Source organism: Schistocerca gregaria, chromosome X (assembly GCF_023897955.1).
Source record: "Schistocerca gregaria isolate iqSchGreg1 chromosome X, iqSchGreg1.2, whole genome shotgun sequence".
NCBI lineage: Eukaryota > Metazoa > Arthropoda > Insecta > Orthoptera > Acrididae > Schistocerca > Schistocerca gregaria.
In genome coordinates, this window is record NC_064931.1 from 196,600,196 (window position 1) to 196,626,469 (window position 26,274).

Below are 26,274 nucleotides of genomic sequence, written 5' to 3' on the forward strand. Positions count from 1 at the left end.
CGCGAACAAGAGGCACCCGAGACGTGTAACCAATGGTACCCATACCATCACGCCGGGTGATACGCCAGTATCGTGATGACGAATACACGCTTCCAGTGTGCGTTCACCGCGATGTCGCCAATCACGGACGCAGCCATCATGATGCTGTAAACAGAACTGGATTCATCCAAAAAAATGGCGTTTTGCCATTCGTGCACCGAGCTTCGTCGTTGAGTACACCATCGCAGGCGCTCCTGTCTGTGATGCAGCGTCAAGGGTAACCGCATCCATGGTCTCCTAGCTGATAGTCCATGCTGCTGCAAACGTCGTCGAACTGTTCGTGCAGATGGTTGTTGTCTTGCAAACGTCCCCATCTGTTGACTCAGGGATCGAGACGTGGCTGCACGATCCGTTACAGCCATGGGGATAAGATGCCTATCATCTCTACTGCTAGTAATACGAGGCCGTTGGGATCCAGCACGGCGTTCCGTATTACCCTTCTGAACCCACCGATTCCATATTCTGCTAACAGTCATTGGATCTCGACCAACGCGAGCAGAAATGTCGCGATACGATAAACCGCAATCGCGATAGGCTACAATCCGACCTTTATCAAAGTCGGATACGTGATGGTACGCATTTCTTCTCCTTACACGAGGCATCACGACAGCGTTTCACCAGGCAACACCGGTCAACTGCTGTTTGTGTATGAGAAATCGGTTGGAAACTTTCCTCATATCAGCACGTTGTAGGTGTCGCCACCGGCGCCAACCTTGTGTGAATGCTCTGAAAAGCTAAACATTTGCATTTCACAGCATCTTCTTCCTGTCGGTTAAATTTCGCATCTGTAGCACGTCATCTACGTGGTGTAGTAATTTTAATGGCCGGTAGTGTATATTCGTAGCTATTAAAAATTCCCTATCACAACTTTTCGGCACTGTTTGTATGAGGTTAAGAATCTGTATGCGTCTAGGAAAAATTATTTTATGACTTTTAGTCCGATTTGAAAAGATACTTTAAAAATTCATTTTCTTGCAGTTATTGTTACGACTATTGTTCTTATGTTGTGGTACCTAGCTGCAAGTGGAAGACTGTTCCTTGTATTCACCGACAAATCAGGTAACTTCATTCACAGTGTGTTCGTGGGCTCCTTTTTGCTATTCTGTGACTTCTTCACACCACGCTTTGTTATTAAACTGGTACCGTTCTACCGACCAGCACATATACACCATTTCATTGCCACGAGTTTTTTACTTTCGTCAGTGATTGAGGCTCACGCGTCGGCCTGGCATCATTTCTACACTGCCTGCAACCCTCCAAAGCGATTCATGTGCTCTGTGAAGAGGCTGGCTAATACTTGGTCTGTTGAGCTTACGCATGCTTTACAATTGCTACTTCAATCAATTATAGATTTTATCAGGCCAGGAAATATTTTAAATGCGATATTTTACATAGGAAGATTACGGCCCGCACGTTGTTTCATTATTTTGTGGTTTCTTCGTACAGTGCAGATGTTACTGTTTGAAACAAAATGATTATTCGTTATAACACAGGAAAGCTGTTAACTGTGGCACTTAACGCATCGCGCCAAAATTCCGTTTGTCTTACTCGAGGCCCTGATTACCGTGAAAACCTGAGGAAGCCAACAACTTGTTTAATGTTGTGCGGACACGCAAGCGTGAAATTAACTTCCTCGTAACAGCTTTAGGCCGATGTAGTCTTAGACCTTCATTGGTCAAGGGCAAGTCCAACGCACAGATTTTCGTTATTAAAAATACGGTATGTGGAAACGAAGGAAGCGCGTGAAAGTAACTGCTTAAAATGCAACTCTTACTAGTAGAAACTTTAATTTCTCTTTCCGAATAAACATTGAAAATCGGCCTGCTTTACAAATGTTTCTGGACAATGTTTCATAAAGCTACCAGAAACTGTGAGCGCAATGAAACTACCTCATTCACTGCGAGTGTATGTTTCGGAATGAACAGAAACTGCTGTAATCACCTGTAGAATCAGTATGGTGCCCGAGAGGTGCCGCTATGGTTATCACACTGGACTTGGATGCGGGAGGACAACTGTTCAAACTCATTTCTAGCCATTCAGATTTAGATCTTCTGTGATTTCCCTAAATCGCTCCAGGCAAATGCCGGGCTGGTTCCTTTGAATGTGCACTATCGATTTCCTTCCCCATCCTTGATAACATCCGAGCTTGCGCTCCGTCTCTAATGAACTCGTAAAAATTTCGTCCTCTCAAAGACGCCGCACCGGAACTAATTTTTTTACAATTTTTTTCTTTCTAGAAACAATTTCGGACAAGTGCGTAGAAAGTCCTTTAAAAATTTAGGGCTTTAAAATGTTTTCTTGGAGCTTAAAAATCCCATCAAAATGGATGAAGCCACAGACAAGGAAACAGAAAATTTGGGAGATTATGTCAACTGTGACGAAGGGTCTGTTAGTAACATTTCGAAGCTTCCTGAAAACTTAACTGTTGTTGCCTTCTGTTTTGTCCAAATTTATGGTCTGTCACGCAGAAGCCTTCTTGCTCTGGAAAGCTCAGCATTGCATTGCATATGGTTGGTGAAGCTTACAAGAAAACATAGAACCAACCGTTGTTTTAATAACTGCTTTAAGCTCCCTAAACGTGTTGAAAGAGAATTTTAGACATGAACCGCTTTCCCCACCACGTCTCATAAATCTGTCACAGTATTCAAGCAAAGAAAACAGTGGTTAAAATGTCCCCGTACATTGTTATAAACAAATACGGACGTCACCTACAGTGTGAGAAAGTGCTTTATATTGCTGGAATAGCCTTTTGTTTCCATGGTCTGTTAACTTCCTGAAGCGGAACAGATGGTTCTCAAGTAATCTGAAATTATCTTTTTAGGACAATCACTGGACTTTACCCATGGCAAAACATGTACTAAAAGGCCCTTGTGCTCCAAGGTGCTTCTGTAGAACCAAAACTCAAAAGGATCCAGCGACGTAAAACCCAGCGTTAGTTCAATATCGCCAACACTGTCATTCGCTTGAGCAAGACGCATCTTTCATATAATCAATGAAACCACTTCATGAACACATGTGATAAGCAGCCTACTGTTAGTTATGTTAGTTATCCTTTTGTTAGAGCATCTTCTCTTACAGAAAATAAAGAACGGTTCATGTCCGTCTCGGATACATTTGTATTGTTTGCTACATTAAGTTGTGATACGACGTCAATCAGGCTGGTATCTCCATTGCGTCCAATAATTATTCCCGTTGGTCGTCGTTGATCAAGGGGAAAAAAAAGCCTTGCCTCGCAACTAAAGTCTGTGAATTGCATGGCGAAGCCTTCTGTACGGTATTGCCAATACCTACAGAATAATGCGAATAGATGACTGGTATTCAGTGTCTGCGCACCTTCCAATGAAGAATGTTGCGTTCCTTTGGCATCCACTCTTATCCACCTTTCAGATTTTTAAGTTCACGTGAGTCTAATCCTACTCTGCCCTTACGGAGAAAAGCAAATACACATAAAACACCCATGGCTTCTCAAGGAAATAATATCGTGTAAATTTGTTTGCGTCATTTTGTTTTGATGAATTTGGTACTTTTGTCGTTTCACAGAGTGGCTAGAGGTAGCCGGTTCCAATTCTGGAATTGGAAGACATTTTCGTCATCAGTATTGAGAATTATCGAAGAGGTCCAGCTACGGCGCTGAGGACGGGACACCTGGCAAAGTAAATGCGCTTCGTCTGACGAGGGTCACAGGATGTGTTAAGTGTATATGGTCCTTGCTCTGAGCATCTCTTCAAAATACAACGGCAACTGGGAGGACTAGGTGAAAGCGAAATGGATCGCTGCCCATATGATTTTGTAGTCCACTGTCAGCTAGAAACCAACACAGATAAGATATGGTTAAAAATATCGATTAAATGTAAGAGATGAATGCTCACAGTTGTGGGAAAGTTGTATATATCATGGCAGTTATCAATTTTTATCTACTGTAAACCGGATGTTTTTATAGGCATCAGGATGACCCACAAAATAGGCTGCGAGCGGACTACGCATTTAGCGTAAGTAGAAGTCAAAGTGTGAGTGATGAAGTCATTACTGGAATGGTATTTGGAACAACGCTGAAGGACGAAACCAACCTCGCGTGCGACTCACCTTCGTCTGAATAATCCACGTCGACACCTTCCCTGGATGTCGTCAGCCGAGCGCAGAGTGTTGAAAGGCGTCTTAGCGCCTGTGCTAATACCAGGCAGCAGCTTAGAACGTAACATTTTGATGTACTGTCATAACCTTTCTTATTTAGAAAAACAGTATAGTGCGTGTGGGTTCCTGTAATAGATAAGAGTTTTTTACAGGAAACGTGCGAGAACAGATGTACTATAGTCGCTGGTACTAACATCGAAAGTTTTTGCACGGACACTGATATTACCAATGAAAATCTGTGGGTTACCTTACTCCTCTTTTGTATTATTTCCATAAGACAGATATTTATAATAAATTTATCATTATGTTGAAAGATTTTTGATTTAGATCAAATTTCATTAATCAAGGTAGAGTTTAATTTAATGAGGCATCTTATATAATTCAATGTGTGTAACTCAATTTCTATAATCCTATTCATTGTTGAAAATAATTAATTGGTGAAAGAGGGGCACTGATTATGTCTAGAGCGACGTACGTTATCTCCAAGGAAACAGTAAGGAACCCACAGTACCGACGCTCGCACACTTTGCTCTGTTTGCAACTGCAGAAGGCACTTGTGACACCAGCAGAAGAGTTTTCGGAGAACATGATGACCGTACTCACAACATGTTTAAACCGTCGTCATTACCAGTACCATTCCAAAATGACAGCCTATAAACAGTAATGATAAGGATTATAAAATATATAAATTCAAATAACCTACAGAAATTGTCGACATCTCGGAATTAAATTGCGAAGCTAGTGAAGAGTGAATATTTAAATTAGATTAAGTCGGTACAATCTCATGGAAGATGTACACTCAAGAATCATCATCTCGGGTCGCAACATTGAGACGTTACAACCAACTAATTAAGCCTGAAGCTTTATATTTATTGGAATTATTAATTACTGGAAGCACCTAGCGAAATTAAATATGGAAAAAAGGCTTTCGACTAAGTCTGCACCAGAAAGATTCTGAAGGAGAAAGGTTTTGCGTATTAACAACACTGTGAGAGAATAACGGACACGCTCAGAAGAGTTGACTGAAATTTTGTGGCCACATCATGAAATTAACCATATCATCATCATCATCATCATCATGATTTAAGACTGATTATGCCTTTCAGCGTTCAGTCTGGAGCATAGCCCCCTTATAAAATTCCTCCACGATCCCCTATTCAGTGATAACATTGGTGCCTCTTCTGATGTTAAACCTATTACTTCAAAATCATTCTTAACCGAATCCAGGTACCTTCTCCTTGGTCTGCCCCGACTCCTTCTACCCTCTAGTGCTGAACCCATGAGTCTCTTGGGTAACCTTGCTTCTCCCATGCGTGTAACATGACCCCACCATCTAAGCCTGTTCGCCCTGACTGCTACATCTATAGAGTTCATTCCCAGTTTTTCTTTGATTTGCTCATTGTGGACACCCTCCTGCCATTGTTCCCATCTACTAGTACCTGCAATCATCCTAGCTACTTTCATGTCCGTAACCTCAACCTTGTTGATAAGGTAACCTGAACCCACCCAGCTTTCGCTCCCGTACAACAAAGTTGGTCGAAAGATTGAACGGTGCACAGATAACTTAGTCTTGGTACGGACTTCCTTCTTGCAGAAGAGAGTAGATCGTAGCTGAGTGCTCACTGCATTAGCTTTGCTACACCTCGCTCCCAGTTCTTTCACTATGTTGTCACCCTGTGAGAATATCCTAAGTACTTGAAACCGTCCACCTGTTCTAACTTTGTTCCTCCTATTTGGCACTCAATCCGTTTATATTTCTTTCCCACTGACATTACTTTCGTTTTGGAGATGCTAATCTTCATACCATAGTCCTTACATTACTGATCTAGCTCTGAAATATTACTTTGCAAACTTTCAATCGAATCTGCCATCACAACTAAGTTATCCGCATATGCAAGAGTGCTTATTTTGTGTTCACATATCTTAATCTCACCCAGCCAGTCTATTGTTTTCAACATATGATCCATAAATAATATAAACAACAGTGGAGACAGGTTGCAACCTTGTCTTACCCCTGAAACTACTCTGAACCGTGAACTCAATTTACCGTCAACTCTAACTGCTGCCAGACTATCCATATAACCATCTAAACTGACAAAAAGAAAATCAGGTAAAAAAATTAAGTGAATTGAGTGCATAGAAATGAAATGAATGGGGATGAAATCAGTGAAGACGTAGTGACATGAAATGATGTCTGCGCGAACCACTCGTAGGTAGAAGAAACGGTGACAATGAACGTTTAAATGAAGTGTGGAGGCGTGCTCTGATAGTCTCATGGATAAGGCAACTTCTCCCGATAAGCAGGAAATCCGGATTCTAATCCCGGTCTGGTATAATAGCTACTTCATACTGATAAATAAAATTGAAAGAAACCTTGTGGAAATAGGCTTCACACAGGGCGCAGTATAGAAAACAACTGAACTCAACGTTGTATATTGACATTCGTCGGTTTATGGAAAAACCACACATCTGTTGCAATAAAACCTGGAGAGAGAGAGGCTTCAGAGACAAGAACAGCTTAGATCACTGACATGGCCATCCCGGCCACCACAGAATCGACGAGAGACTTTAAAATCGAACTACGGCAACCGTGACGTAAACCAGTGATAGTGCCCCTCCGGTTATTGGTACACTGGCATTCGTGCACAGAAATCATAGTTGCCACCTGAAAAGCACTGACACTGATAAAATGTCCATCTACCAATTACATAAATACAGTTTTAGTGCGACCTGCGCGAATTACCTACCAGTAAATTACACAGTGCTAGATACTTGCGCAGTATCTGGCTAGTCATAAAATACTAAATCCAGCATACTGATCTCATTTTCTTTGTTTACCCTTGCTCTGAACCCACTGTCCAACATGCTAAATAATACAAATTATGGATATAATGTTACTGGAACATACCCACACAAAACCACACATTTGCTATACATGGATGATCTAAAACAACTGGCAGCAACAAATCAACAACTCAACCAATTACTAAAGATAACAGAAGTATTCAGCAATGATATAAATATGTCTTTTGGAACAGACAAATGTAAGAAAAATAGCTTAGTCAAGGGAAAACACACTAAACAAGAAGATTACGTATCGGATAACCACAGCGACTGCATAGAAGCGATGGAAAAAACAGATGCCTATAAATATCTAGGATACAGACAAAAATAGGAATACATAATACAAATATTAAAGAAAAACTGAAAGAAAAATATAGACAAAGACTAACAAAAATACTGAAAACAGAATTGACAGCAAGAAACAAGACAAAAGCTATAAATACTTATGCTATACCAATATTGACCTACTCATTTGGAGCATTGAAATGGAGTAACACAGACCTAGAAGCACTCAATACACTTACACGATCACAATGCCACAAATATAGAATACATCACATACATTCAGCAACAGAAAGATTCACATTAAGCAGAAATGAAGGGGATTTATCGACATAAAAAACCTACATTATGGATGGGTTACCAATTTAAGAAAATTCTTTCTAGAACGAGCAGAAACTAGCAAAATACACAAAGCAATCACTCATATAAATACATCGGTTACACCACTGCAACTTCATAACCACTTCTACAACCCTTTAGATCACATAACATCAACAGATACGAAGAAAGTAAATTGCAAAAAGAAAACACTACATGGCAAGCACCCGTATCATCTAACACAACCACACATCGATCAAGACGCATCCAACACATGGCTAAGAAAAGGCAATATATACAGTGAGACGGAAGGATTCATGATTACAATACAGGATCAAACAATAAACACCAGATATTACTGCAAGCATATTATTAAAGATCCCAATACCACAACAGATAAATGCAGACTTTGCAAACAACAAATATAGACAGTAGATCACATCACAAGCGGATGTAAAATACTAGCAAATACAGAATATCCCAGAAGACATGACAATGTAGCAAAAATAATACATCAACAACTTGCCATACAACATAAAGCAATAAAACAACACGTTCCCTCATACAAGTATGCACCACAAAATGTGCTGGAGAATGATGAATACAAATTATACTGGAACAGAACCATTATAACAGATAAAACAACACCACACAACAAACCTGACATCATACTCACCAGTAAAAAGAAGAAATTAACACAACTAATCTAAATATCCATACCCAATACAACAAATATACAGAAGAAAACAGGAGAAAAAATTGAAAAATACATCCAGCTGGCTGAGGAAGTCAAGGACATGTGGCATCAGGATAAAGTTGACATACGGATTATACTATAATAATAAATTCAGTGTCTGTCAGTGAGGCGGTGAAGAGAACGAAGATTACATTTCCTGTTGCCTACATTATATGTATTAGTTTAGTGCGTCTCCACACTGCCTTATGACTTACGGAACGAAGACAAAAGACACCGCTTATAAACCTGCAGTCACAGGGAGACGTTATACGCCCATCCTCCTGCGCCTGTGCTTCATAAGGCGGTTATACGCCGGCATCGGCTTCAACCCTCTCCTCTTTTCCCAAGCTACATAATCAATAGGGCGGGCACAGCGTTATACAGAGCAAGTTAGTTCAGTTAGCGACACTGTAGGGTTATACTTTTTGCGGGGATACACAAACCGTCAAAGTGGCGTTCAGTTTATCAGCTACACGAAACCAGCTTGCCGTCTACTAAACACATTACACTTTATGCTCTCAGATCGGATTGAGCTTAGAGTGGTTGATTGCTGGCGCTATAAAAGCATAGAAACTCCCAGTGCAGTAAATTAGCATTTTTTGAAAGAGAGTTATGATGCGGATTCCAAGTCGCACTGTAATTGAGAGTCAGTTAAAAACTTGTGGCATTTACGTACGTCCCAAGTAACTAGAATTAGCAAGGCACCCACAGACCATAGAGTTGTAGGCTTGACGATAACTACGAAGCACCATTTCTAGGGCCGATACCACGTGCTGTGGTGTCCTAAGCGCGAAATGTATTGACACATTCATCTTATCATCTTACACCCCCTCCCCCCGTAATGAGACGAGTTCCATCCCCACCTCCACCCCAAAAAAATGGTTCAAATGGCTCTGAGCACTATGGGACTTAACTTGTGAGGTCATCAGTCCCCTAGAGTTTAGAACTACTTAAGCCTAACTAACCTAAGGACATCACACACATCCGTGCCCGAAGCAGAATTCGAACCTGCGACAGTAGCGGTCGCGCGGTTCCAGACTGTAGCGTCTAGAACCGCTCGGCCACACCGGCCGGCACTCTACCCCAAATAAAGCTCTAATTTTAATATTATTGTTTAAATGAATAGCACAAAAATTATTGCGAGATTTAATTATAAACGGCGTAACTATAGCAAATCAACAAAATGACAGAATGATTATAAATCAAGAAACAATAGTGGTTACTAGTCATCAGTTGCTTAGTGGAAACACAGTAGTCGGATTCCGCCCAATTTTACCTGTGCGTCTATGCCACTAATAACACAATAAGCGCCAAATCCGAAGCGCTAAACGTTCTCAAGTGTTCTTTTAGAGGCTGGCACCTGAATTGATGTACTGAACAGGTTTTGAGATATGCGATACATTAAATTCTTGGGAATGAGAAGCAAGGAAAAGTATTTTCAATAAGTATTTTACACTTTTTTGCTCATGGAAAGTTTGGATATTCTATTGAAAATACTCTGCTAGCTGACTGCAAACACAAACTTATCATCCTAAGTTTTCGTCTCATCTTAACAAGAGAATCAAATGTAGCTAGTGGTGGTGCAAGAGTAATGCTTCATGTTATGCTGGTCTGGAGACCGAACTGCTGTCAGCGTAAACGAACTGCAAACCTATTCCGTGGCAATTTACTTGCTTTCCGAACAAAATTTGCCACCTTCCCACCACTCCAACAAAGAATCCTCGCTGCCCTATATGGCTGCATAATTTGCCTAATCTTTAAAGACTGGTGCAACATACCCTTAAGCAAATGCTTGAAAATGGACATTGAGCTAGGACGGCTTTAGGTTTACAGTACATGCTACTATTGGAGCGAGAGAATACATTCCTATCAGAACACATTACAGGAATGCAGGGGCAACGAGGAAAAACATTTTAAGCACGGATCTTGTTTCTCTTTTTCGGCCAGAGCGTATTGTTAGATAAAATTCGATTGAATTCACTGTCTCTAAAATATGAAGGTGAATGAAAGTTCGGAAATTATTTTTTTGTAAGGGGGAAGGAGCAGCAGTTATCCGCAGCAAACAGTTCCCACTCGAAAGACTGATCCACATGCTTTAAAGATAGCTTGCGCCAACTTCTACAGCGCTTGTTACATGTGGCATTTGACATTATCTCGCAATTAACGAGTCTGAGTAAGGAGATAAAGGGGCATTCTCGTGTGTTGGGAAGTTCTTCGCTATTAAGACAAGTTTGTTTTCTTCTGTCACCGCCACCAGCAATAGGACGTACGTTTATCTTTATTCGTAGCAGGGAACGTTTCTCAAAAGCTTTTGTTCTGTATTCATCTAATACTTCCGTTTAATATTGGTTTGTGTTGTGGGAGATAGGAGGATGCGTGATACTGGTTATCTCTGTAATATGTTTTGTATGTCCTGCTGTTTCTTACTGTCCCGTATCGGTGATACCCGTAAAATTTCACAAACACTTCAAGATAGCGAAACAAGGTTTCCGAAAAGTGCAGTTTGCGCGAAGGTTCCATTACTTTTGCAATAAGAAGAAAACAATGCCGAGATATTTATAAGTACATTTTTAACTGTTGTAATTTTTAACGGCACTCGACAGCACTCCGAGTGTTAAGTGGTTCAGTACTTATCAGTTCCGAACTGAAAAATATTACAGAAGTAGGCAGGAAATGGGCGGAATGTGAGATCCTAATCTAGTAGCACATGATAGGCTGGCGGTTTAAGTGTGTTGCTGAGTGGCTGGCTTCTCCTTTTATTATTGTTTCGGTGAGCCAGCCGCGTCCTCCGATACATTGTTTTAACGCTTTGTTCCCCTTTCTTCGGTTTCGTTAATGTCTTAATATTGACATGATACTTCGTTTCGTGCTTCTGTGTGGATACACACATGGTTGTCCGCAGCTCGTGGCCTCGGGGCTGCGTTCTCGCTTCCCGAGCACGAGGTCCCGGGTTCGATTCCCGGCGGGTCAGGGATTTTCACCTGCCTCGAGATGACTGGGTGTTTGTGTTGTCCTCATCATTTCATCATGATTTATGACAGTGACGAGACTGGACTGAGTAAAGTTTGGGTATTTGTACGGGCGCTGATAGCCGCGCAGTTGAGCGCCCCACAAACCAAACCATCATCATCGTCATCGTCATCATCATCATCATCATCATCATCATCATCATCATCATCACACACATGGTTTTCGACATTGTGTTCCTTTTAGCTTTCGTGCTGTTTTACACTTCTGTTTCGAGTCATTTTCTGACAGTTTTCGTATGGGTGCTCAAGTCATTGCTCTCAAGCGCCCATCCCAACATATCCACCACTACCTGGCAGCAGATGACAGCTTCAGCTCCACTGGCGTGAACTGAGGATAACAGGACAGACAATCCATTTTACTGACCTTGGTTTTCACTTACTCGCCGAACACATTATTTGGATACCTTCAACAAAAATGGCTCTGAGCACTATGGGGTTTAACATCTGTGGTCATCAGTCAACTAGAGCTTAGAACTACTTAAACCTAACTAACCTAAAGACATCACACACGTCCATGCCCGAGGCAGGATTCGAACCTGTGACCATAGCGGTCGCTCGGTTCCAGACTGAAGCGCTTAGAAACGCACAGCCACGCCGGCCGGCGATACCTTCAACAGTTCGTAAAGATATTTATGGATTCTTCAGTCACTTGTTGGTAGAACAATTTCATATATAAGGTTTATAAGTTACTATGTTTTGTTCTATTAAGATTTGTTTCTGGCGACCCTGTTTTCGGCTTTTTTGCCATCGTCAGAAAACAAAAGATATACCCATGCTGAGAAAGACAGAACACCCTGAGCGACCAGAATAGGACGTTCATATCCACAGGACATATACATTACTATGTTCTGCAGAACTGATTAGCATTTGAACCATCACAACACGCGGATTGAAAGTAAACATCGATATCGCTTTGCATCAACGCCTACCGGTAAAATGTGCCTGCGGCTTTCGTTGTTGCTATCAACCAGAGGTAATGGACCAGTGCGACTCTAGCAGACATGCAGGATGCCTCGCATGCGTATCCGCGAACCGTACCATCACATCAATGAGTTTGAAAGAGGCCGCGTGATTGGCATGAGAGAATGTCATGCCTCCATTCACGAAATTGCTGCTTGTGTGGGACGGAGCGTTTTGGCAGTGCAACGGCTGTGTGCAGAATGGTTCACGGAAGGCCGTAGAACACGACGAGATGGGTCAGGTCGAACCACCCAGACCACCACCCGAGAAGATCGACACCTCATCCGAATGGCACTGCAGGACAGATCTGCGTCCTCCTCGGCTCTGGTGCAACAGTGGAAGAGTGCACCCTGTCAGGAGGGACAGTTCGTCGCCGTTTATTACGGCACGGGTTAAGTGCGAGTCGTCCACTTTTCCGCGTACCTTCGACGAATGTGCCGAAATATGGTGTATGGAACCACCTCACTGTGGACATCACATAGTGTTTCTGGACGAATCCAGGTTCTGTTCGATTGAAGATGAATGCTGCAATTTGGCAAGCCGCAGACGTGGAGAGCGGCATCACAGTGACTGCATTTGCGCAATACATACAGCGCTAACTCAAAGCCTTATGTTGTGGGGTGCTATTGGGTACAACCACAAAGCAGCAAATCAAAATTGACGCATTTCCAGGGCACTGTGACCAGTGTGACCTTCGTGAATGAAATCTGCAACCCGTCCGATACTCTTTCTGCACAACACTCGATACGCCATTTTTGATCAAGATAATGCACGACCACATGTTGTTGTGCGAACACGTGCCTTCTTGAAACTTGCTGGCAGATAAAAACTGTGTGCCGGACCGAGGCTCGAACTCGGGACCTTTGCCTTTCGCGGGCAAGTGCTCTACCAACTGAGCTACCCAAGCACGACCCACGCCCCGTCCTCACAGCTTCACTTCCGCTAGTACCTCGTCTCCTAACTTCCAAACTTTACAGAAGCTCTCCTGCGAACCTTGCAGAACTAGCACTCCTGAAAGAAAGGATATTGCGGAGACATGGCTTAGACACAGCCTTTCTTTCAGGAGTGCTAGTTCTGCAAGGCTCGCAGGAAAAAATGGTTCAAATGGCTCTGAGCACTATGGGACTTAACTGCTGTGGTCATCAGTCCCCTAGAACTTAGAACTACTTAAACCTAACCAACCTAAGGACATCACATACATCCACGCACGAGGCAGGATTCTAACCTGCGACCGTAGTGGTCGCTCGGTTCCAAACTGTAGCTCCTAGAACCGCTCGGCCACTCCGGCCGGCGGCTCGCAGGAGATCTTCTGTAAAGTTTGGAATGTATGAGACGAGGTACTGGCGGAAGTGAAGCTGTAAGGACGGGGCGTGAGTCGTGCTTGGATAGCTCAGTTGGTAGAGCACTTGCCCGCGAAAGGCAAAGGTCCTGAGTTCGAGACTCGGTCCGGCACACAGTTTTAATCTGCCAGCAAGTTTCATATCGGCGCACTCTCCGCTGCAGAGTGAAAATCTCATTCTGGAAACGTGCTTTCTTGTTGTCACAGGATGTCAGCCTTTTGCCGTGGCCCGCTATATCACCAGACTTGTTGCCAATCGAAAATGTGATATGGTGAAACGACAGGTGCAGTACTATGACCAAATGCCAACCACTACAGACGAATTTCGGAACCAGATGAATGCAGTATGGATGGCTGTATCACAGGACGTCATACGCGTCGTATGTGCGCCGATGCCATCACGCATGGAACAAGTTATCAGGTCCCATGGCGGACCCTGTGCCTACTAGGCGACAGGGCACATGCTGAGCCGAGGTGACTAAAAAGCTAATCATTGCTGCAGAACATACTAATGTACGTGTCCTGCGAATATGAACGTTCTATCTGTAGTCGTTCAAGGTGTTCTGTTTTTTCTGGACATGAGTGTAGTTAGCCAAAACGCAGTTCGAAGTAAACAATATTATTATACAAAACACAGTTTTTCAACCTTAAAACAGTTGGTAAAGAATAACGGGGAAAGATCATAAGAGATTTGTTGCAAGCGATGCGCTCTATATGTCATACTACTTACGTTTTGCTTCATTTGACACTTCCTTGTCTCTAAAAGGGTTAGAACTACATTTAGAACACTTTGCGGAGTAACAGATGTCGGCGTAACATGGGTGCGAATATCTGTACAGTAACTTCGCAGTGATGATTCTGCCAGTGATATGGTTTAATACTCCAGAACATGCGTTAACAGGTTTTCGTGTTACGGACCCTCATTAAAATGTTGTAACAGATAAACGAATGCTAGTGAAAAATGGTGTAACCTTTGATCACTCACTCGTATTTCCAGAGCAGACGTAATCAGTGTCCCGTAAGTCATTAGTAAATTGCAAAAACGGTTGTGTTGCAGAAACAGTTTTTTCATACATTGACGCATATCTTGAATACATTAATGAGCGATCCGTGAGAACGGACCACTGGACCAGTATTACGCTTCTGTTACAAGGACATTGTGAAAACGTGGTAAAAGGTAGCGAAATCAAGTAAACGGAAAGGAGGAGATTATGGGCGCTCTACGCCGAAGTAATCAGCGTAAACGGAAATAGCAGAGAAGCCTACACACAACCTGTTTTAGACTTGCTAATATGAGCAAGCTCGCCGTAACACGAGAACAAAGAATTGTTAGGTCAGAATAATACCTGTAAGTAGCACAGCTTTGTAATACGAAACAGGTTCCTCTGTGAGTGAAAAATTGGGCTATTAAAGAAACTGGATAGTAAAAGAATTGGCTGACCTCACTTGAAGTCAAATAAGAGCGCTACTGAAGCAGACATAGCCCGGCCAGTATTCTGTCCTGCTTTAGGTTAGTAGATGGTGGAAAGGAATTTAGAATTTGTTGTCATTATTATTATTATTATTATTAGTAGTAGTAGTAGTAGTAGTAGTAGTAGTTGTTGTTCTAGATAGAGATGACAAAAGTCATGGGATAGCGATATACACATATTCAGAGTGTGGTAGTATCACGCATACAAGGTGTAAAAGGGCAATGGCGGAGCTGTTATTTGTAGTCAGGTGATTCGTGTTAAACGGTTTCCGACGTTATTATTGCCGCACGACGGGCTTTAACAGAGTTTGAACATGGATTGGCAGTTCGAGATAGACATATGGGACATTCTATTTCGGAAATCGTCAGTGTGTTCAATAATCCGAGATCCACCGCGTCAAGAGTGTGCTGAGAATGCCAGATTTCAGGCATTACCCGTCACCACAGACAACGCAGTAGCCGACGGTCCTCACTTCACGACCGAGAGCAGCGGCGTTTCCGTAGAGTTGTCAGTGCTAACAGACAAGCAACACTTGGTGAAGTAACTGCAGAAGTCAATGTGGGAGGTACGACGAACGTATCCGTTAGGAGAGAGCGGCGTAATTGGGCGTTAATGGGCTATGGCAGCAGACGACCGCGTGAGTGCCTTTGCTAATAGCACGGCATCTACTGCATCTCTTGGGCTAGTGGCCGTATCAGTTGGAGCCTAGACGACTGGAAAACCGTGGCTTGGTCACACAACTCCTGATTTCAGTTGCTAAGAACTGATGGTTAGATTCGAGGGTGGTGCAGACCTCACGAAGCCATCCACCCAGTTTGGAACCGCGCGACCGCTAAGGTAGCAGTTTCGAATCCTGCCTCGGGCATGGATGTGTGTGATGTCCTTAGGTTAGATAGGTTTAAGTAGTTCTAAGTTCTAGGGGACTGATGACGTCAGATGTTAAGTCCCAGAGTGCTCAGAACCATTTGAATCATTTTCCAAATAGTTGCAGCAACGAGTTATAATTTTTTAAATATAGCACTATTTTTTTATATCATGTAGCTGATGGAATTAAACCAACTGTGTACAAATAAATGTAAATAAAATTTATGTCGATTTAATTATGAAACCAGAAACGTTCAAAGTTTAAGGAGTATATGCAGCATGCTGTACCTATTTGGCTGTGTTCAGATGAACGTTCTGATGGCCGTAATCTTAATTTAAGTTGAAACGAGCTCCCTTTTTCCTAGAAGAAACAATTCGATTGGCCTTCCAAACGATCTTCGGACGCGATGTAAAGTTACTAGTCTCACGGAGTGACAGGTCTCATCGATGTGCTGTTTGAAGTCATCTAGTGTTGTGGGTTCGGTGACATTAATGCGATTCTTTAGATGTCCCAAAAAATGAACTCCACTGGTGTCAAATTGGCCGACCATGCGACCCATTCCTGAGGATTTGGTTTAACTAAATCAGCTACATGATAGGAAAAATGTACTATTTTAAAACATATACCTCGTGCTGTAACACTCTGGAAAGCAACTAATTAAATTCTGTTCAAAGTCTGCAGAAAAAGTTTACCTGTCTAAATAAATATTCCTTTCACTTGTTATTTTGTTAGCTGCAGAGGAAGACGCTTCATCCGATGTGCCCTCTATGCGCTTGTCAGGCCCGATAACATGGTCACTTGTTGGCAACGCAATGCATTCTGATGGCCGTTCAAGCTAACACAAATTGTTGCATATCTTAACATTTACTTACTCGCTAATAGTATGGCCGTGTCTGAAATTGCATCTGTTTTGCAGACCTTCCACACTCTTGCTTCGTGGATGAAGACCACATACGGAAAAATGATGAATAATGTACCTCGACCTTCAACGGAACTACAGCAGCAATTACTGCTCATCTCAATTAAAAAGAAAAACCTGTCTGGCACAGCTGTGCCGGGAATAATTCACTAGAACCTCATATTCAGCCTTGTTGATTTTATAAAGAGTGTGTAGAGACTGGTGCAGAGTGACTTCTCATGCCTAGAATTCACAGTCATGTAGAATTTTTAAATGGTCTCCTTTGACGGTGAAAGTATCTATTCATAAAAACCACTAATGCAGTTTGGGTCGTATGACCGTTATCACGTAGGGTTCTGAAAAACAAGGGGAGTTCAGTAAGTAATTCAACACATTATTTCTGAAAACAGGTTGGTTTTATTCACCATATTATTCCCCACTGTTTTGGCTACAAACCCCATTTTTCAAGATAATCTTCGTTCGATGCTACGGCCTTACGCCACCTTGTGGGAAGAACTGTGCGCTAGCATGTGTACCACTCTTCTCGTCGACGTCGAAACTAACGTCTTGCTGCATCAATAACTTCCCCGTCATCCATATACTGCTTCCCGTAGAGTGTATCCTTCATTGGTCCAAATAGAGGGAAGTCGAAAGGTGAGAGGCGGTATGGCGCCACTCCATGGATTGCCGTTTTGTTTACGGTTTGGAGCGATGTACTCTTGTTGCATCGCCTGTGACAATGTTCAACAACAAATTGTCACTCTCAGCCACGTAAGGCACAACCAATTCCGTACAGATGGTCCTTCGCTGCATTTGGTGGTCTGTTACGCGGCGAAGAACCCGCCGAGCAGCGCGCCTTTGAGTGCGCGAACTGATTGACAAGTGTAGAATCACTAACAACAAAGACGTCCAGCTGTGCAGCGAGATGTTTGATTGTGATCAGTTGATCACCGCGAATGAGAGTGTCCTCAAATTCTAATATCACAGGAGTTACAGCTTTGTGCAAACGGTCTTCGCGCGGGTGATCGGACAGTTTTGCTCGACTTTGTTGAGAGGATAACAGACACCTCGCCCAACGACTCACCGAGATTTTGTTCTCTGCTTGGTCTCCGTAGGCATGCCGCAAGCGCGTATTAATATTTGCTGTGCTCTGGTTCTCCGCTAAAAGAAATTCAGTGACAGTTGTCTGCTGGGAACGCACATCCGTTGCAGACACCGTTTCGATAATTACATATAGCTCCTCAACCTATTTACATTTCATAAAACTATAGGGGCTGGAAGGGGGAATATCCACAATGTCCCACAGAAAATACCGCATTTTTTCCACAGAAATCTGCAGAGAAAAATTTGGTTGCTTTTCTTATTGAATGCCCCTCGTACAAACACTGAGCGTACAGAAAATGGCTCTGAGCACTATGGGACTTAACATCTATGGTCATCAGTCCCCTAGAACTTAGAACTACTTAAACCTAACTAACGACATCACACAACACCCAGCCATCACGAGGCAGAGAAAATCCCTGACCCCGCCGGGAATCGAACCCGGGAACCCGGGCGTGGGAAGCGAGAACGCAACCGCACGACCACGAGATGCGGGCTGAGCGTACAGAGCTGCATTTGCATCATGTCATGCATATGGCAGTTACATATTTAATATATAACTGCTATATGCCTGGAACGAGACTATACAAAACCATTGCTGTAACTGAAGTTAATGGAGACGGGTGCCTTGGGCTATGGTATACTTTTCAGTCGTTAGCTGAGTCCTTAAATTAACAGGCATCTTCATTAACCACGTCAACTCATAAGGAAGGCCAATGAACGTGTGCACTCAGAATATTTCTCACAGGTTGCAGATCTTGTTTTCCTGCTGTTGAGTTGCTCTTGTGAGGAATACCTCGGCAGATCGGTTATTTATATTGCGTCCTCCATTTGTTTCAGATCCCGGAGGTCATCTGGAGCCCCCGGCAATGCTACACCACAGCCACGCAATTTGGCTCCTGGAGGTAAGATCCATCTCTTATTTTTGTGGCTGCTTCACCATAAGTGACTATTCTAATTTTCTACGGGTTTCTGCTATGTTCCAATTGCATAGTTGATGTTCACTGATGAAATACGAATCCCTTATGAGGTCTGACGCGAGTATAACATTTCATGCAAATGGAATCTGTCTATACTCAGCAAAAGTGATACAAGATTTGTAACTATTTTTAAACTCTATGAAAACTGAAACAATATGAAACAAAAAACGCAAAAATAGTATCCACACAATGTCTACGAGATTTACTGTCCCTGACCACCTTTACAAGCTATCTTTCTCTATTTAAGGGCAACCTATTTTCTTCGGTTACAAAGCGTTGTAAGGTAAAAGTTTAAAGATGAATTTCCTAGTGAACAACACGTTTATCTGGACAGGCTTAAAACTAGAGGCAAATATGTCTCCTCAAGAGTCTTATATGGGAGAAGGGTATGAAATTCGTAAATATGCTACCCTGTATCCATACGAAACTCCAAAACTGATTATATCCCTGTACTTTCTAACAAGTTCTGGTCATATATTACCCAGTGATCCTGTCGATATCCTTTTGAAAGTACAGCAGTGCAAGACATGAAATTGGGCGAAAGTGCTATCTTCGATTAGTGACATTTGGTGACCTGTTGTCATGATAGGGTGACTCGAACGATGAAACTGTGTTTATTCAGTAAATCTCGTTCTATCGGTGACAAGAATATGCGTTCATTTAGAAAGAAATATATAGTAGTCATTTATAATTATTTATTACACTATGACGGAAGACAGTTAGCTAACTTCCAGAATGAGATTTTCACTCTGCAGCGGAGTGTGCGCTGATATGAAACTTCCTGGTAGAGCACTTGCCCGCTAAAAGCAAAGGTCCCGAGTTCGAGTCTCGGTCGGGCACACAGTTTTAATCTGCCAGGAAGTTTCAGTTAGCTAACTGTTCAAAGTTCTTATCATAGTCGCGGTTGAGTATTAAACTAAAATTCCGTATCAGATATGAAACTCTTTCAAACGTAACTCCAGAGGTTTCCACCATCAGATCTAAATATGCCAAGCTACATTTCATAGTACTGAGAGACTAGTTTTTGTTGTCATAGAATAAGCGGTACTCGTAGTGGGGAAGGGAAGAGGGCACGTAAGAGTCTATATTTAATTCCAGAAGACTGTAACGCAGGACGAAAGTTCTTGATTAAGTGGGATACTACAGATCCATACTCTTAGATAATAAATATATCAGAGAAACTATGTTCCATTTTTTTCTGAAAAATATGAATTTTATGGAGACCAAAGCAGTTTCCTGAACCTCCCCCGAATATACCTCAAACTGTAAATTACGCAAATAGTTTTATGTAAGGAAAACTAGGTTGGAAAGAAAAGCTAACTACTTAAATACTTATTGGAAATCTCAGAATTTTTTTCCTTATTTATTTATTAACCGCAAACATTACTCTGTGTTATGCACGGTAGATTTGTTTTTGTTGTTCGGTTTAGCAGAAGGCTCTCTTGGCAAACGTTAAGTGTTTCACAGCTATGAAGTTAGTAATGTTAAAAAAGGTTTTTAGTAGCTTTTATATTTAGCTTGTACTCCTTGGCACACTGTGGCTTTACTAACGCACGAAACTGAGCGGATGAAACCAGAGTATGAAGATCCCCTTAGGAACACGGCATTCGCACATAACTGTACAGGTCACTTAATTTACCGATGTTCTACAGTTCCTCCAACTATAAGTATCAGTGTATAAATCAGTTCCTTATCAATTTAGTTAAATGTTCCAGAAACAATTTATAGGAAGTACGTTAATGCTGTAAAATGACTTACTTAAGGTAATTTATAATTTTCGTAGGCACTGCTGCCCATTTAGAGATTAATATGAACAGTGGCCAAAAAGCCTTCGCTTTAATTACAAAAGTATTTTACTCTTGTAAACAATGTAAGCACTGGGACAGAAAATTGGTCACCGCACAAGACATGACGCTAATACTGTGTATCATCACTTCTGTTATTGATAACGTCCTAAACTGAGTAAGGAAGAAAGTCTACAAGATTCTTTACATATGCCATATCCGGCTGAAGACACTCATTGTTGATTGGATCCCACTGAGCTCTCTGACTGCTGCGTTTAACCAGTTTTTCCTGATAGTTTCCTTGGGCTTAAGATTAGCTTAACTTAAATGGTTCATATGGCTCTGAGCACTATGGGACTTAACGTCTGAGGTCATCAGTCCTCTAGAACTTAGAACTACTTAAACCTAACAAACATAAGGACAGCACACACATCCATGCCCGAGGCAGGATTCGAACCTGCGACCGTAGCAGTCGCGCGGTTCCGGACTGAAGCGCCTAGAACCGCGCGGTCACAAGAGAAGGCAGCTTAGCTTAGCTGGCCAGTCTAGCAGTAAGAGGATACTTATTGTGTGTCAAACGAGGAAGGCAGGCGTGCAGTCCTGTGACAATAGCTGTTGTCTTGGAGACTGGAGTGTCTATAGCACACACATAATGAGGATGTGTAATAAGGGGCAACGCTTGGGCGACGAGAATGTTGAAATCAACATCCCCGTTCGTGTACACGTTACCCGACGGTTGGCCAAAAAATCAGCCCAGAAACATCACAGCAGCAGCTCCAACCGGAACTACAACCTCCATACATTAATGTTGAACCTATTTAGAGAAGAAATAGATTTATAAGAGATTAATATCGAGTTGTTTCACAGAAAACGTTACTAATTATTTTAATAAGCTGATTAACTTTTCTTCTGTTGCTGTATTTACCTTCAGCTGACTACAGTACTCGTATAAGCTGCAAAATGTTTCATCTGTTCGGATAGGAAGAAGAATAGAGGCGTTGGTGCACTCTATGTGGGATCGCTCTTAGCCTTAAGCTGTATCAGCGTCGAAAAAGGATTGAAGATGTAAATAAGGACGACCAGACCGGAACTGAACTCGACTCACGTATACAAATCACTTCTCTCGTTGGGGATATGACAACGTAATCTAACTAAACAAACGATTTTTATCACCTTATAAGCAAGACTACAACGAGGAAACCGAACACAGTGCGCATGGTTATTTAGTAGACGTTACCAATACAAAGGCCATAACCAATTGATAACTCAGCCTTTCTTCATAACATTAAGTTATATACTGGAACAAAGTTCCGCAACAGGAAGTTTTTGTTCCTCAGTTTCTTCAGGGAAAGCTCTTTAACTTAGCCAAGTTCTAGTGTATTGATCACGCATTATGTTAATCACGAAAGTATACGAAATGGTTGTACAGTCTAAATCGCCTAATACATCTTTTTGTTGAAATGGGATATATCCCTCGTGCAAGGCCAAGTGGTATTTATGAATGCTGTTGCAGCTTTTTTTTCCAACCCTTACCGTCACCAATAGCAAACTCTGACAGTGTCATGTTCTGTCGTCAGTTTTTCTATGGTACTTCCGCTGCTAGAGAGGGTTTCATGTGCAGCCACAGTAAGAATTACAGCTGCCAAACTCAACACTAATATTACTGAAATTTTCTGGCGGGTTAATGCTGTCTGCCGGAACGCAGTTCGAACAGGGAACCGTACAAGGCAATGTTCCGCATACGAGTCTGTCAGTCTGATAGGAGGTTTGAAAACAGGGTTCACACAATGCAGAGTGAAATATTAATTATGGAATGGCGAAGCCATTTCGTCGCGATATCCCTCCATCCAGGCCTGCTAGTCCTACGAAGTATGCAGAAAAACGTTTGTCAAGTCTGGTAAGTAGGAGAGTAGATACTGTGAGGACGCGCCGTGGGGAGTACCTGGGTAGCTCAGTCGGTAAGAATATTGCTGGCGAAAGACAAGGTTCCAAGTTCGAATCTCGGTCCAGAACACAGTTGTAATCTGGGAGGAATATTCAAAACAAGGCACACTCCTCTGCTCCGCGTGTTGACGCGACCGCTTCCGTGGCGGGCAGGTATGCCGGGCTCCAGGTCGAATCCGCCCGGGGGATAAACGGCGAGGGGGTCGTGTGCTCGTCAGCCTGCCTAGATGTGGTTTTTAGGTGGTTTCCCTCATCCCGCTAGGTGAATGCCGGACTGGTTCGCGTTTATCGCCTCGAATACACGCTATGCAAATATTTAGAGCAATTTCTCATTTTTGTACACAGAATTTACCGTATATGTAGACCGATTCGGTACATTACTTCTGTCCTGGGGGTGAGTAAGAGACAGACGATCTTCACTGTTTGGTCTTCTTAGATACTTACACAGCATCAGCATCTGCTGCAGAGTGGCACATTCATTCTGATAACATTACTGATAATGGTTCAAATGGCTCTGAGCACTATGGGACTTAACATCTGAGGTCATCAGTCCCCTAGAACTTAGAACTACTTAAACCTAACTAACCTAAGGATATCACACACATCCATGCCTGAGGCAGGATTCGAACCTGCGAGCGTAGCAGTCGTGCGGTTCCAGACTGAAGTGCCTAGAACCGCTCGGCCACCGCGGCCGGCTGTTCATAATGGACAGTTTGGTGATAAAAACTGGTGTGCAGGAGTAGGCCACACAGCTTAGCTCAACTGAAATTCGTGGTTTACCGTCGATAATATTTCAGCAGGGAAAGATATTAAGCCATCTGGACGAAAACGACATCCGTCTCCGTCTGATATCATGGTGTCTCCATGAACAGAGCTGAACCTGTCACTGTATTCTCCTTTGAAACAAACAGTTATACATAGGCAAGAAATAATGAAGGCCGAAAAAAAACTCGAGGCAAGAAATAATGAAGACTGCAAAAAAAAAAAGGCTCGTTAGAACTGCTACTTCTCTCTCTTGTACTTTCTACAGACTTCCACATTTTTTCCTCGTCTCTCGACCAGGTGTGGAATACTGATGACAAATGACATCGATGTTTAGTCTCTTCTGAAGTAGCGCGTTTGTTGAAACCAAAATGCTCTTCTTTGTGGGGCTAAATTGAGGTTTCTTCATTTCACCGACTTGGGGTCCATACTGCACTGTAACGGCCATAGGTCTCCGGACAGCATCTGCGGGGGGGGGGGGGGGGGGGGGGGGGGGTTGGGAACATGCTACTAGTATAATTAATAGCGTGTAGGCTGGCTTTTGCTAAGATTGCAGTGTTTAGCCTTCGCGGAAAGCGTACAACTAAATTCTGACCCACTGAACACGGATTTTTTTTTCCATTCTTGCTGAAACATGGTGGATAGTTGTTACCGGCCTCGGCTAAACTGAGAAGGGAAGAAACTGGTGCTAAAATTAGGGGTTTGGCGTGCCATCGTGGTCATCAGAGACGGCGCACATCATGCGACTGGTCTAGGAAGGAGAAGGAAATTGGCCGTGGCCTATTCAAATCAATCATCCCAACATTCGCCTGAAGTGATGGAGAGCATCGATGGGAAATCTAAAGCTTCATGGCCGTTTCGGGTTTCAATCCCCCTTTTCAATGCCAGTCCAGACTCCAGAGCCGTAACCTCTGACATCTTGGTAGATACGAGGGTACTTCATCCCACATATGTTCATGTTTTACAGGTTGGGCCTTTAACATGGCTATTGATGGTTAGATGATAGGACGCTCATTTCTTTGTGAAACAAAGAAGCTACGATTCTGTGATATTGCCACAGGGAGAGAGGTATGTTGTTGTTGTTGTTTGAAATGTGTTCATAAGCACCTTCGTTAATTTATACATAGACTTAAAGCGATGGTTTTGATTAACACAAGGGAGAACAACTTACCTGCCGAATTTCACTATAACTACAGCACAATACACTGGATTCGCATTCGGGAGGACGACTGTTCAAATCCGCATCCGGCCATCCTGATTTAGATTTTCCGTGATTTCCCAAGATCGCTTCAGGCAAAAGTGGGGATAGTTCCTTTGAAAGGGCACGACCGATTTCGTTCCCCGTCCTTCTATAATCCGGCAGGACCTATGACCTGGCTGTTTGGTCCCCTCCTCCAAATCAACCAACCAACCGCAGCACAATCAGGTAAATACTGTTCTACAAGCATTCATCAACTCGACACAGCCTATTTGAGACCCACATCATGAACAGTGACCCATCATCTGTAAAATTTTCGCCGGCCGGAGTGGCCGTGCGGTTCTAGGCGCTACAGTTTGGACCCGCGCGACCGCTACGGTCGCAGGTTCGAATCCTGCCTCGGGCATGGATGTGTTTGATGTCCTTAGGTTACTTAGGTTTAAGTACGTCTAAGTTCTAGGGGACTGATGACCTCAGAAGTTAAGTCCCATAGTGCTCAGAGCCATTTGAACCATTTTGTAAAATTTTCTTACACTGCCCCATAATATTTCCATTGCATCACTGACAGGTATTAGTCGACCACAATATTATTACATCTGTGAGAGAGGATGCTTGGTTCGGCTTATCGTAAGTTTTCACGAGAACTTGTTGAACCACTTGATATTATATGCACAACCGTCCTGAAAGCATTCACAGTACGATGCGTTTCCTTTATTCACCACAGGAATTGTTTATTGCAATGTCACCGCTTGTTTCCGATAACGGCCACAGGAGACCAAGCGCGGTAATATCGTGGTGTGGTAGCAACACGTTTGCAGTGTTGATACTGTGTGTTTACCCTCTTCCTCAAATACATAGCACAAAGCACACAGAATCTGTTCAAGGGGATGTCAAATGTCACGAGGCAATATAACGTTTCTGTGATCAAGTGTAGCTTGTCGTTGCGAGTATAATTGACGGCAGGAACCAGAAAACGGCGATAGTTACATCCAATATGATTGCATGTGTTAATCACTTGTTTACTTTATTGTCTATATATTTTGATTCACAGTGTTCAATGGAAGCTGTTCAGCAAAGAGCCTGAAGTTAGTTACCACTCTTTACTGTATTGTGGGTGAGCACTCTGTCGTTTTCAAGGCGCAAATGCTTGTTATTTTACCCGTGGACAGGAGCAATACTACATTTTCTTTGGAAAGCAGGAATATGTTCAGAATGCAGTATTTACTATCTGATCCCTTAAGAAAAATTTCTAGTCACAAGAGACTATCAAGTGTCTTGTCTCTTATTTTGATGTCTCCCTAGATTACGTGGCCTTCAGAAAATCCACAAGAAAGGGATTCCTCTTAGGCCTATGCAATGAATACAGGATACAATGAAGTTTTCATTGGTATTTTGTAGCTGAAAAATAGTAAAATCTTCACTGTGTGGTGGGATTTTTCCGAGGAAGCTCTGGAAGGAAGTTGATCGACGGTTGTCGCTGTAACTCCGGTTGTAGTTACTTGAAACGTGAAATTAACATATCACCCTGATCGTTACAGATGTAATTTTAGTTCAAAAACGAAATTGACGAAATTATAGATATTTTATTCGAA

General features: G+C 42.6%; 1 protein-coding gene across 1 annotated transcript in view; it reads left to right on the plus strand.

The window, feature by feature from the left end:
- LOC126297841 (cAMP-specific 3',5'-cyclic phosphodiesterase-like) overlaps window positions 1–26,274 on the plus strand; it is a 1,751,676-nt gene that overhangs the window by 1,395,907 nt on the left and 329,495 nt on the right. The window contains exon 6 of the mRNA XM_049989093.1: window positions 18,855–18,919. Coding sequence (XP_049845050.1) covers window positions 18,855–18,919 — 65 coding nt within the window. The remainder of the gene's footprint in view (window positions 1–18,854; window positions 18,920–26,274) is intronic.